This window comes from Trachurus japonicus, chromosome 24, assembly GCF_045865225.1.
Source record: "Trachurus japonicus isolate A0001 chromosome 24, Traja_1.0".
Classification (NCBI taxonomy): Eukaryota; Metazoa; Chordata; class Actinopteri; order Carangiformes; family Carangidae; genus Trachurus; species Trachurus japonicus.
The window spans coordinates 21446167-21464267 of NC_140930.1; the positions used below are offsets into that span (position 1 = coordinate 21446167).

The window sequence follows — 18101 nt, forward strand, 5'->3', positions numbered from 1 at the left end:
AAACATGGGTTCGAAGTTCCCGAGGGAAACTCAGCACTGTCAAACTCATGGGGGGGTCACAGATAAGCTGTTTCAAGCATAATTTTGTGCAAAAATAATTTTGACTCCTGTGCAGCTATGTCCAACAAAAGGAGGGCAGCATTTTATTTTCTGCTCTGATACAACACTAGATGTCAGCATTATCTTTGTTACATTCTGTTCTGCCCCTAGTAACAAAGTGACACAAACAAACACTTCAGGCTTTTAACAAATACAATGTTCAAATCTCACATTAGGCTAGCTGCTAATGTGTCTACTTGCAGCCAGGCATCATCTAATGGTTATAATGTATTTCAGTTTCACCTCATCTCCACTTTATCCTTGTAGAGCAATTCTCAGGGTTCAGGATGAGCACATGAGGGTTTCTTGTAAGAGTCCTTAGGGTAGTTAAAAACTAAATTAAACCTCCTCTGAGGGCATTAAGGGGGATGATTTGTCACGAGTATCAAGTTACCCTAGGCTACTACCTGTGTAAATGGCAAATAAAACCACAAATCGAGATCACCAGTCTTGCCTCTCCCTTTTATGAATGTGGTTTAGGCTACAGTTTTACAGGTTAACATTTTGAGGTGTGTAGCCTACATTCTTTATGACTGGAAGTTTTCTGCTACTCTCAAATCAGTGTTTACAGCACAAGATTTAAGTCGGGAGGTGTTTGGCTTACGGATTATCATTAAGACTGGGATCAGGAGGAAACAGCTAGCCCATTCACATCTAGACTCCAACTATGCACTTAACACACAGACACGAGAGTGATCAATCTTATCCATTTCCAAAAATGTTAAATTAGTCCATTTGGTAGCAAAATGCAGGACACAAATAAATTGGTTGAAACATGTTTACATGTTCTTTTAATTTAACCATTTTAACAACACACATGATACAGAATGAATATTTGCACGGAAACAGACAGATTTTGTTAATCACCTTAGAATAAGCAATTGGTTTGACAAGAATCAAAGAGAACAACTTTTTTTTTTCAATATGGCTTTTGCCAGTTATTTTGCAATCCAATGGGAACTCTGTCAGGGAAGGAACAACATAGGCTACTTACAATAAAACATGAGTGTAAGTCTGAAATGCGTTGAAGTCAGACTCACTCTGATGATCCTTTTCTGGATAATGATAATATCTGGGGTGAGGATTTGAGCTCATCCTTTCAGTGATGCATCACAGTATGAACTAGAAAGAAATTGTGGTGAAAAAACAATATTAACGGAAGACAATTAATTAATACAAGATCCTATAATGTAACTGTATAATGACATCTTGATTGCACATGCAAGTTTTGATGTTTTGACAACATGATAGGGGACAAATGAGCAATTTTGTTGTTTATGAGATGTAAATTTGTCATCTTTTTGTCATGGAAAAAACACCACACTTAAAGCTTATTTTAACAGCATGAATGTCAACGTTTGATCGTCCCTTTAAAAAGCAACAAAAATAATCTCTTTAGTTAATCACAGTTCAGTACTGGTTGTTTTTCTTCATGAGGAACATTGACAGACAGGTGGATGAAATTGCAAGATCAAGTGCTTTGAACTGAATCTTTTAGTAAAACCAGTCAAACAGTTTTGTTTTATTTTCCACACACATAAAAACAAACTTACATCAAGTTCCTTTTTTATATTTGGTCACACTGGCATTCTTGTATTAAATTCAGTCAAAGTGCTATTAATATCTTGTGAGATCTCATAGCATGGCGTTTAAAAAACAAACAGAAAAACACCAATACAAGGAATCTCAGTGAAGTTCAAAGCTCATCATGGCCAGTTGAATGTTCTACCAGTGATCTGGTAAAACTTCTGATTGAAGGGGTGAAAGAACTTCTGCAGTTTAGTCACCACGGACGGGTCCACCTCTGGATGGATGCGGCCTTTGCTGCCTGCCAGGCACTTATTGAAGACAATGTTAAATCGCAGACAGTAGAATCCCCTGGTGGCGTTGAAGTACAGGTTATACTGGCTGATCCTTGAGGGAAGGTTGAGGAAGCGTTCCACGAGCTGCAGCTCTGGCAGCGGGTCCGTGATAAGGCGGTCCCCGTCCACAATGTGGAACTGCTCCACAGGAAAATACTTCAGCCAGCGCTCCAGATGTTTGGTGTAGATGCTGGTCCGGACAGCTTTGTACTTTGTGTTCACCTCACAGGTGTTGGTGTCGATGGCCAGCTTCTCAAACTTGTGGTAGGTCTTGTTTTTGCGCTCCTTGCCCTCCAGAACTTGTGTGTAGTCAGACACAGCTCTGGTGGTGGGCTCTCGGACGATGATCAGCAGCTTGATGGAGGAGTTCATCTTGAAGATGCGTTCAGGGACCTCCTCTGTGATGAAGTAGGCGGGGCTCTTCTCAATGGTGATCTGATGAGGGAAGGAGAAGGGCATTTTCCCTCTGTACCAGTCGATGCCCCGGGCGTAGTTTTGGTCATTGTCAAAGAAGTGGATTTCCTGTGAGGCCTTGACCACCGCTGGGTGCAGGTTGAGCATCTCCAGCAGGGCTCGGGTGCCCCCCTTGCGCACTCCGATGATGATAGCCCGAGGCAGCTGCTGGACCAGGTTGTGCAAGCGGATTTGCTCTTTGGTGGCATTGCCCTTACGTAATTCATGGAGCAGGCCACGCTTAAACTGCAGAGTGCGGAGAGGGATCTGCTCTGGCTCAGGGGGGGTCAGTCTCCTTTCAATAGGACAAATAGGCTGTAGCCTGAAAGACAAAAAAAGGACACCATAACTTATAATAACAAGGATTCTTAACTTCATACGCAAAGGAATATTTGGCTCGGTTAAAATACTGCAGTGATTTTATTTAGGGTGACTTGTTTCTGTGAAACAGCCAAGAGTAAAACACACGGTTTGGCTGGGAGATTAATTTGAATCAAGTCAGAGTTTCTAGGTGCTGTGCTCTTTGCCTGTTCAGCCATAATAGCTTTTTTAGCCCCAATGCAGCATGTTTTCCTGATTTATTCAAAATCAAACAAACATTACTCTTCATTTTTCACACTAAAAAAACAGACAAACAAAAAAAACATCAATAATTTATCATCAAGATAATTATTTACAGTATAATAATAATTATTATTATCAAGAAAAATGTATTATATTTATATATAAATATTTAGTGTTTTATTTTTCGTTAAAGATCCCATCTTGTTTAAAGTATATTTCCATGTCTTCTTGGACTATAAAACAAGCCGCCTATAGGTTCTATATTAATTCTGTAAAAAATATTATAGCCTCAGTCCACATAGCAATGTCCGTGAAGGTTCTCAGTCATCCAGGTCATCTTATTCTTGTCACATTGTCACATTCACAAGAATCCACATAGCAATGCACACAGCCTGTATTCAGAAACAGACCCTAAAAAAAAAACAGCTGTCAGGACTTCTGTCACTTTGTGATGTCACAGCAAACCAGTCACCACCCTCAGCCAAGCTCCACCCCGGGAACTACCATTTAACCTTGCAGGTTTTAGTTTCTCTTCTCCCACTAAAGCGGGTTGCCACAGGTTTTTTTTTAAACACAGGTCGACCTGCTTACAATGGGTATAGGGCTCCTTTCCCTCTGGCCCAAAAACCCACATCTGATCTCCAGCTGGTGAGCTGCGTGGTTGTTTACCTCGACCGCTGCACGTTTCCGCTTTGCGCATTGCGTGTTGACATCGATACAGAATGTAACAACCCATCACTACGTGTTTACAGCATCTACATAAAAATATAGTCCATATACTACAGCGGTAGTCAGTTTATTTTTTCCCGTTCCCTGGCGTTGAACTTTCTCTTCCCCACTGATCATGAGTTGCTCTCTTATCTCACTGTCTTGCCAGTGCTGTGCCACATTGAGTGTGAGCAAAGTGTGTAAGAGTGGCACCTGGCATGACGTCACGTAAATTAGCGGGTTGACCAGGGTCTGACATTCCCATCGCAAGCCGATCAGAGGCGAGCTGATTAAAACCCGCCTTGATTGCAGGGTTGTTTGACGCATGTCGACGTGGGTCGATGCGGGTCGATGACCCTTTCCCACTGCGGTCAGAAGCCAATTGTTAGTGGGTTTAAACAGGTTTCTTGGCCAGAAAGGGCCTTCTGAATGCTTTACCTGAAATCTCCTTATATTTGTATGGGATCATGTCTGCACACAGCTCACTGACTTGTTGTTACTAGCTCCAGGAAAAGCCTGAGAGAGATCTAACACAAATATATTGTTTTTATATCGGAAGACCACCAAATATTATCCTCTCCCAGTGCTTTAAACACTTCAAAGAAATCACTAAGTAAAAAATATGGGACGTTTGAAAAAGTAACCCCCCCCCCCCCCACACACACACACACACACACACACACACACACACATACACACACTCTAACACACACTCTCCACCAAAAAGAAAAAGAAAAAAAAGAATAACCACATCATGTTTATCAGGATGTGACTGCCATGACTTACCTATCCAAGGTCCCAACCCTGGCTACGAGATAAAGGACACTTCCAATAGCAAGGCTGCCCAGAACGAAGAGCTTCTGTCTCAGCAGTGCCTGCTGTTTGAATAGCATGGCCCTCCATCAATCTTCAGGACTGCGTCTTCAGCCTGCAGAGAGCAGAGCACATAAACCACTAATCACCAGGGGGAAGAGAGACAGCCTAATGTTTATTAACACACACTCAATCAAGTCTTACAAGTGATTAAGCCACGCTCGCGCGCCTGAAAAGTGCTGCAGTGCCATTAGAGGAAATGCTCACCCACCAACCACCACTGTGTTACAGTTATTTATTTATTTCCGTCAACTCCACCAGAATCAGATTAGATCTGAGACAGAAGCCTGTGATGTCATAAAGTTTCCCTCTGAAGCAGTTCAGTGGCAAAATCTTTTAATAGAAAACATTTCTGTGGAGAAATGATTGTCTCATGAATACGATGACCTAGAGAATCTGCTCTCCTATTCTTACCCACTTAATAGCTTCCACACACCTGATTCTCCAGTACAACAACAACAACAACAACAACAGCGACATATGTTCCCATCCTTTGCTCAACACCACCCCTCCTGCTCCTTCTGTCTATTTGTTATAGGTCTGCATGGTGGGGAAAAAGATAAAAACGCTAACAAAGGTGCTAAAGCTGTTACATATTTATGTTAAATTAGCTGTTTGCTTTTGTCTTTTCTTTACACCCTTTTGTCTTTTATTTTACCTTGTTATTAGTATTTTTTATGAATCTATCCATTTCTGTCTCTTTCTTTTCCCCTTTTTCACACCTTTATTTTTTGTTGTTGCCTGTTGCCACTGACGCCGTCAGGCATATTGGAGGACCCTGTGGACTCGGCTCCTTGAGGCCATGTAGACCCATCTGTCAAACCCTTCTAACCCTCCAGCTTATCCTTCTGCTTTTTTCCTTCACATACAACAACTTACTCCTCCAGGAGTCTGTGTGGGATTTCCCAGCATGCTCTGTTGGTGACATGACATAGACACAAGAATAAATACATTGTATTACAAATGTCATCCATTTGTAAACTGTACATGCTGTTACTGTTTTGGAGGACTGCTTTATGATTTCTGGTTTCAAGGAATGCACACTATGAGTGGAGTTGTTCAATTAGTGACCTCCATGGAACTATCAGGCATTGTTCTTTGATGCAATGCAAGAAAAGCACCTCAGGTTTGAAGGACAGAGGGGGTTGAAGTGATGTTGCTCAGCCTGAATCATTACCACAGCAACCTTTGCCACCTATAATTCTGTGATGTAGTATAAAATGTATACATTTTGAATCATACTTAGATATTAGCTGTATCATTGGTACCAATATTTTACAACTTTTTTTGGTAGAAAAAGTTCCAGTGAGTGTTTGGTTGTGCAAAGAGCCAGATTTTTTTTTCTCAGGAGACAAGTAGGCTATAAAAGTAAATTATAGCTGCTGCGCAGCGATGGGTCGGGTCCGGGCTACTTTTGGGCAAATTTAGGCAATTCTGAGCAACAAACAGGAAGACAAGACAGTTGACCTTATAATGTCCAATTTGCATCAGTTTAGGATTGAACCCACAACCTCGGGAACCAATGACCATTGTCTATCGCACTGAGCTAATTGACAAGTGGCAGTTCCACAGTGGCTTCACAAATCGAGTAAGCCATTCACTGTCGTGTAGGCAGATTTGAAACCACAGTAAAAAGAAAAATCAGTTTTTGAGGTAAAATAATGATATGTATTTGGTAAACATCTACTGTGACTCTAAGATGTTAGGAGCCTTTGCACATGGTCCAGTCCAAGCTATTTGGATTTTTAAATTTAGAGGCTTGCTGTGATGCCACCATTAGGACAATTGTCTTGTGTTTCGTGCTGAGGACATCTGACATTTTGATCTGTCATCATCATCATCATCACCCTTGCTGGGTCTCGAACTCACAATCTCTGACACCAAGAACCAGCTCCTAACTCACTGAGCTAATTGGCTGGTAATGAGCCCTGCTGTGTAGCTTCATTTATCGACTCAGGGAGTCAATGCCCAGGCAGCTGTTGTCAAGGCAGATTTCGAAAATGGTCAAAATGTCAGAAATTCTGTTATCTAAACAAACATCTAATAATACATGGGATCTAGCATGGGGTTGGACATTTCTGTAAGGTTTGGTGAGTTTTCACCCATGGGAAGTATGATTTCCTTGGAAGTAGAAAGAAGAAGATGACACTGGACCTTTGTGCAAAATTTAGTGAGCTTTCGCCCATGGTCCCGGCCAAGCTATTTGTTTGTTTTTTTTAATTTAGAGGCTTGCTGTGATGTCACCATGAGGACATCTGGCATTTTGATATGTCATTATCATCATCACCCTTGCTGGGTCTTGAACTCACATCCCCTCGCACCACAAACCAGTGCTTAACTCACTGAGCTAATTATCTGGAGGTGAGACATGGTGTGTGTCCTCTCAAATAGACTCAGGGAGTCAGTGTCCGGGCAGCTGTTGTGAACGCAGATGAAATGGGGGCACATGTCCTTGGAGTTGAGTGAATCTGGCATGGGGTTGGATGTTTCTGTGAAGTTTGGTGAGTTTTCGCCCATGGGAAGTATGACTTCCTTGGAAGAAGAAGAAGAAGAATTCCTAGGAATACAATAGTGTCCTGGCAGCTGTGCTGCCCGGACCCTAAAAAGGTTTGTTTAAAAATTCTGCACAGCTTTATTAGGGTTAGGGTTAATACTATGTTGTGTTGACTGTGAGGACAGTGAAATAACACAGAATTTAAATGACAAGTAATGACAAAATGTAAAACATAGATTTATTCACATACCTAGAAGGCAGTGCAAACAAACTATAACCAAGCGTCAACCTTAGGCTGAACAATAAAACCAACATGGAAGTACCAAAACCTACAGTTCCTTGCACGACTATTACAGGTTGGTTTCAGCATTGAGTCAGTCCTCATAGACTCCATCTCCAACAGGTGGGAGTGCATGTGCTCACCACAAACTGACATGAACAACGTCTCAGCTCAGACACTGTTGAGATGGCAGCAGTGCAGCTCAATGAGCTTCACATTCGCTCTTCAGAAACCTGTGTGTGTCATCACAGAGGCTACAGTCATCTTTACTTTTCTCTTGAGGAAATGAGCTGGCTTTTTGGTCTGTTGTCTTTCTAACCCAATGAAAGTAGACTTCAAATTCTGGTATCCCCAGACAAAAGGTTCAGATTAGGAAAACTTGTATGTATAGTCACATTATGATAATATTTCCTGCTCTTTTGACCTTCAGAGAAAATGCAGGGATGAATCTCCTCTCTATGGCCCTCATTTATCAAACTTGCGCAGGATCTGGTGTAAATTCTGGTGTAAATATCAGTGTACGCCAAGTGTCACGTGTGATTTACTAAAAGTGTGTACGCTACTGATTTCGGCGTAGAACCGGCGTGGTGTTGATAAATCCGGCGGCTGAAAACGAGCGTCCTTTAAATGTCACACCCCGATATATTCTTGCTTTAGAGGCGTCGCCCTGCCCCTTTTACGACATGGAGACACAGAAGACGGCCAAGAAGAGGGACTTTACCGACATTACCGCGTTGAACAGGGAGAGGGCGGCAACATTAAATATCTGGACATTGATAGATTGATAGATTTTGTGATTGATAAGCGTCATCCTGGTGGATGGAGGCTGCAGACGCACATGTCACCGACCACGTCAGGAAAACCAGCGATCTCATGAAATGCTCCTGCAGTTTACTAAACACAAGTGACTGAGGAGTATCACGGCCCTAATATGCCTCATCATATAGAGCCAGGTTTTAGTGGAACATATAACTGGGTGTCATCCGCATATAAATGAAAGTTTATGTTGTGCCTTTGAATGATTCTCCCCAGGGGAAGCATGTAAATAGAAAAAAGCAAGAGAATTGACCCCTGGGGGACCCCACAAAACAGGGGAGCATGCGAGGAACAGACATCACCAAGAGTCACAGAGAAGGACCTGTTTGATAAATAAGACTTGAACCAGTCAAGCGCCACACCACTGATGCCGATAAAATGTTCCAGACGGTTTATTAAAATATCATGGTCCACCGTATCAAAGGCTGAGCTGAGGTCAAGTAAAATTAAGACTGAACAGAGCCCTGAATCAGCTGCAAGCAACAGGTCATTTGTGACCTTAATAAGAGCAGTTTCAGTACTGTGCCGTGAGCGAAAGCCTGATTGGAACTTTTCAAACAAGTCATTATTATCTAAAAAGGCGAGCAGCTGTGTAGAGACAACTTTTTCCAAAACCTTTGATAAAAATGGCAACTTGGAGATCGGTCTAAAATTGTTTAAAACTGAGGCATCCAAAGTGGGCCTTTTTAAAAGTGGATAGACCAGGGCATGTTTAAAACAGGATGGAAAAATGCCAGTTGACAGAGATAGGTTAACAATGGCCAAGACATCGGGACCAACCGTCTGAAACACATATTTTAAAAACCAGGTGGGCAAACAGTCTGAGAGGCAGGTGGAAGATCTCGATGCTGTAACTATGCGCTCCAGAGAAGACAAGGAAATTTCATTAAAATTGGTTAAAGGAGAGTGTGGGTAAGAGATTGTGTCAGTTTCTCTAAGAGTGGTGTCAAACTGCTCTCGGATCTGTACAACCTTATTTACAAAATGATGAAGAAATTCCTCACATTTCTCTGGGGAGGGATCAGGTATTGGGTCACAGAGTGAATGGTTTTAAAAAGTACCTGTCTTTAAAAGCTTGAGATCTTCACTCAACCATGGGCATGAAGATGTAGTCTTCTTTTTATTTCTTACGGGTGCAATGGAATCTATAATAGTAGTGCAGGAGTTGTTGAAATCACTGACAAGTTTATCTACAGAGAGAGGGGGTTGTAGATGGTTGCCACGCATTGAAGTAAAGGCATGGCAGAAGGTTGGAGCAGAGAGTGAGCTAAGAGGACGAGAGCGGATATATGAGGTGGGTTTAGGGACTGGAGAGAGGTGGGGGACCTGGAAAAGAACTGCTTTGTGATCAGAGGCCACAAAGTCAGTCAGAGAAACACCATCCAGACAGAACCCGTGGGAGAGGACAAGATCCAGGGTGTGACCTTTAACATGGCTTGGTTGCTTTACAGATTGAGTCAAATTAAAAGAATTTATAAGAGTAATAAAATCAGAGGTGAACGAGGAGGCAGATGGACAGCAGACGTGGATATTAAAATCCCCTAAAATCAGAACTCTGTCGTGTTGTGACATAATGAGAGATAACAGATCCGAAAATTCCTGTAAAAAACCAGCAGTGGATTTGGGGGGCCTGTAGATTAAGACACATAAAATTGGGAGTTCATTTTTTAAAAAGAAACTGAGACACTCAAAGCTGGAGAAGGCGCCCAGCGAGATGGGGGAGCAGTTGAATGCACTTCTATGGATAACAGCGAGCCCCCCACCTCTGCCTGTCACTCTAGGCTGGTGGAAAAATGAGTAGTCAGGAGGAGAAGATTCAATGAGGGGGGCACAGTCATCAGGATTTAGCCATGACTCAGTAATGAGAAAGAAATCAGTATTGTGTGTAGAAATAAAATCCTGACAGATAAAAGACTTGTTGGAGAGCGATCTGACATTAAGTAAGCAGAAGTAGGCTGAGTTTGTGACAGAGGTTGGAGAGGTAATATTAACTGCAACAAGGCTGGACCTATGGGGAGAGCGTACTTTAAAACTGACATACTGCCTCTCAGAAATTCTAACAGGGATAGAGAAGCTGTTTGCAGAGTTAAAACTGGAGCTGGCAGTAGAGCTGGAACAAGCACTAATACTAGCACCAGCAGGGCCCGCATGGTCCAGGGCGGAGCAAAATGAGGCTGGGCAAGAGAGCTGGATGGGGACCTGCTGGGAAGGATGTCAATTAGAGCAGAAGGCAACAAAATCAATATAATTTTTGATCAGCCTCCTTGAACCCTTCCTGTTAGGATGCAGCCCATCAGATTTAAATAAATCATGCCTGGACCAGAAAGAGTCAAAGTGGCTGATAAACCCCAGGCCAGTTGCAGAAGAGAAATTCTGCATCCACAGGTGCAGGTTGAAGAGACGGCTGAAGCGTTCCGTGCTGCCGTGCAAGGTGGGAGTGGGCCCAGACAGGACACACCGCCTCCCCAGGCTCTCAATTGTGAAGGACAGGGACTCTAGCTCAGCATGTAGTTTTGATGATTGCCTAGACATGACATCGTTTGTGCCAGTGTGAGCTATCACAGTGTTGATGGAAGGATGGAGGTCGAGAAGCACAGGGATAAGCTCAATAAAATCAATGGTCTTGCCACCTGAGAGACAGTAGGTGATAGCACCAGGGAGTTGGACAAATCTAATGATTGAGTCACCAATTATTAAGAGTTCTGGTTTTTCTGTTCCCAGGTTGTCATTGTAAACAGCTAGTTTTGGGTTGAGAAGCTTGGGAGACCTTAATGAATCAGGAGAGCACGAGGGGGCGTGGCCGGTGACTACCTTGGACACGGATTGTGTGGTGGCAACAGGTGGTCTGGATGAGGTAACGGGGCACTCGACCGCAGTTTGCGGCGGAGAGGAGGACGCTTCAGCAGGCATCGCAGGAGAACGCCGTATGGGCCGCAGGAGCGAGAGACGGGGACGTTTGACGCACGGAGATGCCAGCGGAGGGGATGCTGAGTCCGAGAGTGAGGAGACTCTGAAGGGCAAAGAGCGCTTCCGGGTTCGGGTCGCGCTGCTTGCCGGAGGGGAGACTGGCTCAGGGTGAAGATTAGCCAGCGGGGAGAAAAAGTTTGCCAGAGTGACATCACTGACGCTGGGGCCAAATGGGTCGTAGAGGGGCAGAGAGATCTTCTTTTGGCCTTTAGTGACACAGGCCCAGGATGGAGTGGAGGTTGCGCCGGGGACGTCGTCAGGAGCCGGAGCCGGAGCCGGAGCCGCCGCCGCCGCCAGGTTGGAGGACCGCAGTGTGTCCGGAGCCTCGAGCGTTGCCAGCCGGGAACACAGCATGGACTGCCGCTGGAGGAGCTCATCGATGAGGCGTTCTATGGAGTGGAGTTCAGTCTTTAGATCCGTGAACTCTGCAGTGGGAGCCATTGGTGGAGCTGAGAAAAAAGGAAAACAGAGACAGAGAGCCAGCGACGAGTGGAGAAGAGTCCAGCGGCAACACTGGAGTGGCAGTCTGGGTTTGAGGAGCAGCGAGGGACTGGAGTCTTACGGGCCAGGGCTCCAGTGGAGCCCGATGCGATGAGAACGCAGATTTCCACAACAGAGCAGAGGATATGCAGGAAACTTACCGCCGAGGGCCTGAGACAGGCCCGACGAGGATGTGATCACTCAGGTAAGATCCTTCAGTCCCAGATGTGGTGGAGAGTTTGAAGCTTAGACCCGCGGACGGTTGTGGGCTAGCGCTGCGGGCTAAAAACAAGCCGCCGCAGGCCAAGCACCCAGTTCTCATAGGGCGAAAAATATAAGAAACCCCTGGTCTGATGATTGATTTTTGTCGTCCGCATGTGAAATATGTTTACCTAGGCATATATAGGCATATTACTGCTGCGAACACGACTTTATGACCATCAGCACCGCTGGCATGTGAAACACCGGCCCGATGTCCCTCTGACAGGTCCCGGTGACGGGAAAAAAAAAAAAAAATACTCCGCCGCGGAGACCAGCTGCACCTGGACAGGTAGCGGAGCTCTCCCTCCTCAACCCGGGGCTCCGGTGTCCGGCAGAGAGAGAGACTGAGGAGCCGTCCGGTCATGCTCTGGTGCTGCAGATGTTGGAAGTTTGTGTGTGTGATCTAACAATAACAGGTCTGTCATTGACTGTTTCTGTTAACACAGCTGATTAACGAGCATCTGTCACATCGTGGTTTTTAATTCATCTCAGTTGCTCAAAATAAAAGTCGAGTTAAATTTTCAACACGGACACAAACTTTTTTATCAATATAAACAACAACAACATGTGGTCCACATCGCTGCGTTATTAGGTTTAATAATCATTCTGACACAGCAGCACTCGTTCCTGCATGTTCTACGCTGGTTCCAAATGTGCGTACACCTGGTCAGAGCTGGCGTGAGATTTGTGCGTACCGTACGCTCAGGCTCAGATTAATAAATGCCGATCCTTGCGGTGAATTTGGTGTACACCCATTTTTCTGGTGTACGCAAGTTTGATAAATGAGGGCCTATGAGAGGGCACCGTGCCCTTTTATACAGATGGATAAATGTTAGTCTCGTTCTAATTAAAGAAAAGTCTGTGTTTTTGCAGATCGATACTTGCATCTATCTGCAAGCTTACCACAGTGTGACTAGGTAAATTACATTATGGAATAACAGATCTATACAGAAGTCATCGCACTATTACAAAAGGGCCAATTCCACTCTAATCCAGCCTTTAAAACTGCCTACCATTACCAGCAGAGCAGATCCTCCAGAGTATCTCATAAACAAGTGGAGAGAGGTTCTGACCCCGGTGTGACTGGAAAACATTTCACTCATTCTGCCTCGTGGTATCTTCTGAAGGGAGACCAGTAGAGCAATTGCAATTTCATCAGTCTGACAAAGCAGAAGAATAAAGCCAGTTAGCCAGGGGCTGGCCCCGCGTTCGTGGAGTCCCATTTGGAGGAAAAATGTTTTTCATTACATCCTGTATCTCTGAAACAAGTGGGAGCAATACATTCAATGGAAATGGAGTCTGTTCAGTATTCTCTTTCAATGTTGAGAGACACTAATTCAGATTTTTAGGTTATCCACTTTTCATGGAGTGTCATTTATATCAAAGTAATAAGATCATATTATCCAGAATAGCTTTCTTTCATTTTTCAGGTTTAACATGAGACTGTGACAACATTTTTTTCTTAAGTTTAAAAAGGGTTTAATTCATATACTAATCAAAGCTTGTGCCCTTGGTTAATTCAATACTCTGATGCTTTTGCTGCTACAGTCCTATTATGAATATGAACTTTATTAATTTGTTCATTGATCAATTTGATGTTTGTCACGAAGATAAAGGCCAACTCATTTTAATCCAAAAACATTTGCCACTAACTTATGCCTAAAACCTATGTTACCATGGAAACAATAAAGATACCCAGGATAACCAACACTCAACAGCAAAAAAACAAAAAAACAAAACAGAAAACAAGATCATTTGTTGTTGTAATGCTGTTATGGAAATAATGATGAGAGAGGAAATATTCTTTACAGACCACAGACATTTTCCCCCCCAGATTTCTCACACTTCATACACTATTGTAACTTGGGTAAAACAGTGGTTGGATGCAGCTCTTCAGTCAGACCTTTAATACATAAGTCTTAATTTAACCAAAATTAACTGTATAGTCCAACTCAGTCATGAACTAAAGTGCTTTGTGCAATTGCCAAATTTAGACCCAGTCTATCTGAAGTCTGATTAGGCCTATTTGGTGGCCTAGTACATCTCTGTGAAACCAGCCACAGTAGCTTTTCGTGGCTTAATGGCTAATACTAAACTCTTATCTGTGAAGACACTGCAAGAATGAGTCTTAACAGGAAGTCAGTCAATGTTTTCTCTCATCCCAAATTCAGTGAACTTTTAGTTTGGTGGCTTCACAAGTTATAGGATCAGTTGCCAATTCAGCGTCTGTCACTTGACCCTCTCTCATTTTAACTCTTCCTGTTGCTAACCACTTATTCATTTGATTCTTCACTTTTTGCCATAAATAAATCTTTTTGCACACAATTAGATTGAGATAAGGTCGTATTATTTGACTTGTCACAGTTGGAGGCTATTGAGAAGAAAACAAAACAAGATCTGAAATATTTTGAAATATATATTTCAATACATTTCACTCATTAGCCAGCCCACTTGGTATACATCAGTGGTCTGCCAGTGGACCCCTGCTCACAGGTTAGGAATCACTGCTCTAACCTGTTCCTTACGCTTTTTCTCATACTTTGAGCTTTTGAAAGGTGATTAAAAAAACCCCACATGACCTTTAAAACACTATAGGTTAGTCACGGTTTAGCCGACAGTAATGTCATTTAAGGCCACAGTAATGTTCAGCAAAACTTACATAGCTTCGCTTTTTAGACTTAACAGTGCAACTCATTAAATTGGAAACTCTTGTGCAGTAAGTGTTTGACCTCCAGAGGCTCAGAGCAGCTCTCAGCAGATCCCTGGTGCACTAATAAATAGTGAGTACCATTTTTTTGCGCATTCTTCATGACTTATTTATAGGCATACATAGAAATTAATTGTTTGCCCTGTCAGGGACCTACAACCAAAAGCGATGTACTAGGGCAAGAACCCAAGAGAGCACTCGTACAGAATGATCCATTATGGAGAAGTTTATTTTCATAAACTATGCACTGGGCAAAAGCCTCTACTTTGTGTTTGCATATTTAACTCTGCCATACAACCAGAGAGAAGTATATGTATATAGTAATTCAGAGGAGCACTTGAGAAATGATACCCCTGCTCCTGCCAGGTAAGATCGCTCAGGAGAGTAGAAGTTATTTATCTTGTCTATAAAGCAGATGCTCACACATTGTGACCTAAATAAACTCTAAAGCTGTTTCCTCCTCCCAGGGTTTCAAGACAGAGCAAGGTTTTGATCGAAACAACCAGAGGTTAGGAGCATCGCCGAAGGGGAGGAAAGGAAAGGAAATATTTTGCACAAATGGTAGACATGACACAGTGAGCACAGAAGTTCTAAGCAAATATATGAAATAAAATAGGTCTGCAGATGGGTTAGGTTGAAGTTCACTGTCAGGAATAATCTGGAGGGGAATTTTCCCTGCAGTAGATTGGCATGAGGTGTCTGATCATAGAAATTAAATACCACATGAAAGGTTTTTCACAGTGTGGATATATTTTTTTCTGCAGAGGGAGTAGTGTGTGCTGGGTTATGGTTTTGTACATGCCAAGAAAAATGTGACTGGTAACTCATCTCCACAGGAAAAGATGTCTACGTCCTGAGTGTTGCACCAGCAATAAGGTCACCAAACTCAAAATGTTCATCAACGTCAGGTCAATCTATTTGTGTACCACCTTGCTTTCTTGTAGCCATAAGTTTAAGCCAAGTTATAAACAATTAAACACAGTGTTGCTCAGTTCGAGGTTTGACCAGTGATTTACAGCAGCGACTGCTAGCTAACTTTAGAATGACACTGCTTTATAAGAATACTGAGTCGGTTTGCTGGACTCAAGTTAGCAACTTTTGCAGAAAGAATGTTTTTAGTTTTAACCTGGTTTATCCAAAATGAGATGGGTTGATTGTCTTGGGACAATGAATGTATGCAATGACTATGATATTAATTTAGCCATGCAATAATATCATATGTATTTCCCCATATATGCAATACAGTGTATATATATTTTGCAGTCTTGCACAATGCCCTGCTGACTCCGACCCATAAGTCTGACCACTGCACGTTGGCATTACCTAACTGTGTGTCAAGGATATGCAGGTGGACTGGACCCAGATGCAGACACAGCACAAAAACTAGTACTGAGCAACAAAAATATTTTATTTAACTCACAGAGAAACAAACGAGCAGAAACACACAAGGAAACCACTGGACAGCAAAGTGTGGAGCGCATACAACACTGGAACACAAGCATGAAACACAGACGACAACGGAAAACATTGAGATTAAATACACGAGGGAACGAGACACAGGTGATGCAATCAACACAGGTGAGACGCATCAGGTAATCACAAGAGGGAGAAGACAGGAAGACAAAACATGGACCTTTAAAATAAAACATGAACTAAATGGGAGAGACACAAACCATGACACTGTGCTCTATGGTAACCTACTTAATTCAGCGAGCTAGTTGTCACAACAATACACATACATGCACATTAATGTTCAATTGTCAGACCTGTTTCAGACCGGGTTCACACCTAAAGGTCTAATCAGGTTATCTGATTCGAATCAAGGCAAGAATGTTACATTGTTGCAAGTTTTCAATTGGTCCGGTTTGCTTTCATGTAGGGCGGACTCAAACGGTCCAAAAATTGTAAACAAAAGTCACATGGCCACAAATGTTGTTTGGTTATTGGTCATAAAGTTTAAGCTAGTAGACAACGTCCTTGCAATAAGTGCATCAGTGGGTTCTTTTCTTTTCTTTCTTTAAAGTATATTTTGGGGCTTTTTATTGCCTTTAATTGATAGCACAGTTGAAAGAGAGACAGGAAATGGGGAGGCAGAGAGGGGGAATGACGTGCAGGAAAGGGCTGGCCGCCTGCAGTAAGGACTGTAGACTCAACATGGGGCAGCAGCTCTACCAAGTGAGCTAATCGCCACCCCCGTCGGCTTATTTTCATGTTGGTGCAAATCTAGACGGCATATCAGCAAACTTTAATGTGCCATGCATTAGAATGGCTATACTGAGGGTATTAAATAATGTATCAACACATACAGCTTAAGACGCTCTGCAATCAGACAGTCTTATCACAGATAGGAAAGGCAAGAGGCAGTAATGAGAGCCTACCACAACTTTTTTTTCTTTTGCGTACAAGCAGGACCAGTGAGGTTGTTGGACAATAAGAAGTTCATAATCAGAAATATGTAAAAATGAAATAGTTGGCTCATCATAACAGCAGCTGTTGTTTACAGAATCCATGCATCTCCTTGAGTGAATGAATGAAATGATGCGTAAAACAGTGTGCTTCCTGTGCGGATGGTGTTTACACCAGAAATAAACTATTCTACAGTTCACTTGATAGTGGATCAAGACCACCCCTTTGATGTGGACCAGGGAGCGGCTGTTTGGTCCACACTGGAGTTTGAGGCCAGTGCTCAAAACAAAACAAACTGCACCAAGGGGGTAAACGCCCCAGGGTTCGGTTCAACCACACTAAACAAGTTTCATTCTACTGTCTTATAAATGCTAACATCAACTAAAATTCATAGCAAAGGTAGACCACATCCTCTGAGGACCATGAACATTTATATCAAATGGCAAATGGAATGGAAATGATAATATGGTCCTGACCAGATGCAAAGAAAATCATTAGGAATTTCAGGGGATGAAGAAACTTTGTAGTAATCATGATGAAGACAGTCTGACAAACCATCACCATCACTTTCTGTACTAAAAAACATCCACTCCCAACACTTTAACAGTCTAGTCCACACTTTCTCTCAGCTCAGAAGGAACCAAATGAGAAGCAGGCCCATTGCTTTCCCCTGGTCCCACACACAGTTTTGACTGGCATGTGCCATTACTGATCAATCGTATATCAGCTCACAGCTTTCTGGACTGATGGGCTGAGAAGGAGTGCAGCAGAAACCACTGCCACAGAAAAGACACTGAGCAATTACAGAAATGCTGACTGTATTTATTGTGTGTAATTAAAAGACTGAAAAGCACTGCTGTTTACAGGCCCGATAACAAATATAATTAGTTTCCAACTAGTGGAACATTAGCTTGATAAAAAAAAAAGTGACACTGTACAAAAGCCTGTTTAGTCAGTAAAGCAGGGGCTGTGCAGCGCTAATAATCTCCACTGCTCTGTTCTCATTTTTAGACGGGTGCATGAGGGCGCTGGTAAAAATAGACCACTGCAGCTGAGCTCTTATTAGATTCCCTCCTATACTGTTCATTCATTGTATTACTGAAAACAGCCAATCCCTTCATTCTTACAAAC

General features: G+C 42.8%; 1 protein-coding gene across 2 annotated transcripts in view; it reads right to left on the bottom strand.

Annotated features, from left to right (window-relative positions):
• Positions 1 to 871: 871 nt before the first annotated feature.
• LOC146961956 (heparan sulfate glucosamine 3-O-sulfotransferase 5) overlaps positions 872 to 18101 on the bottom strand; it is a 122211-nt gene continuing 104981 nt past the window's right edge. The window contains exons 3-4 of one of the 2 annotated variants that reach the window (XM_085771111.1): positions 4473 to 4614; positions 872 to 2736 (exon numbers count right to left, since the gene is read on the bottom strand). In XM_085771111.1, the coding sequence (XP_085627237.1) occupies positions 1806 to 2736; positions 4473 to 4579 (1038 nt within the window). In that variant the 5' untranslated portion in view covers positions 4580 to 4614 and the 3' untranslated portion in view covers positions 872 to 1805. The remainder of the gene's footprint in view (positions 2737 to 4472; positions 4615 to 18101) is intronic. The other variant, XM_085771112.1, reaches the window with a different exon arrangement.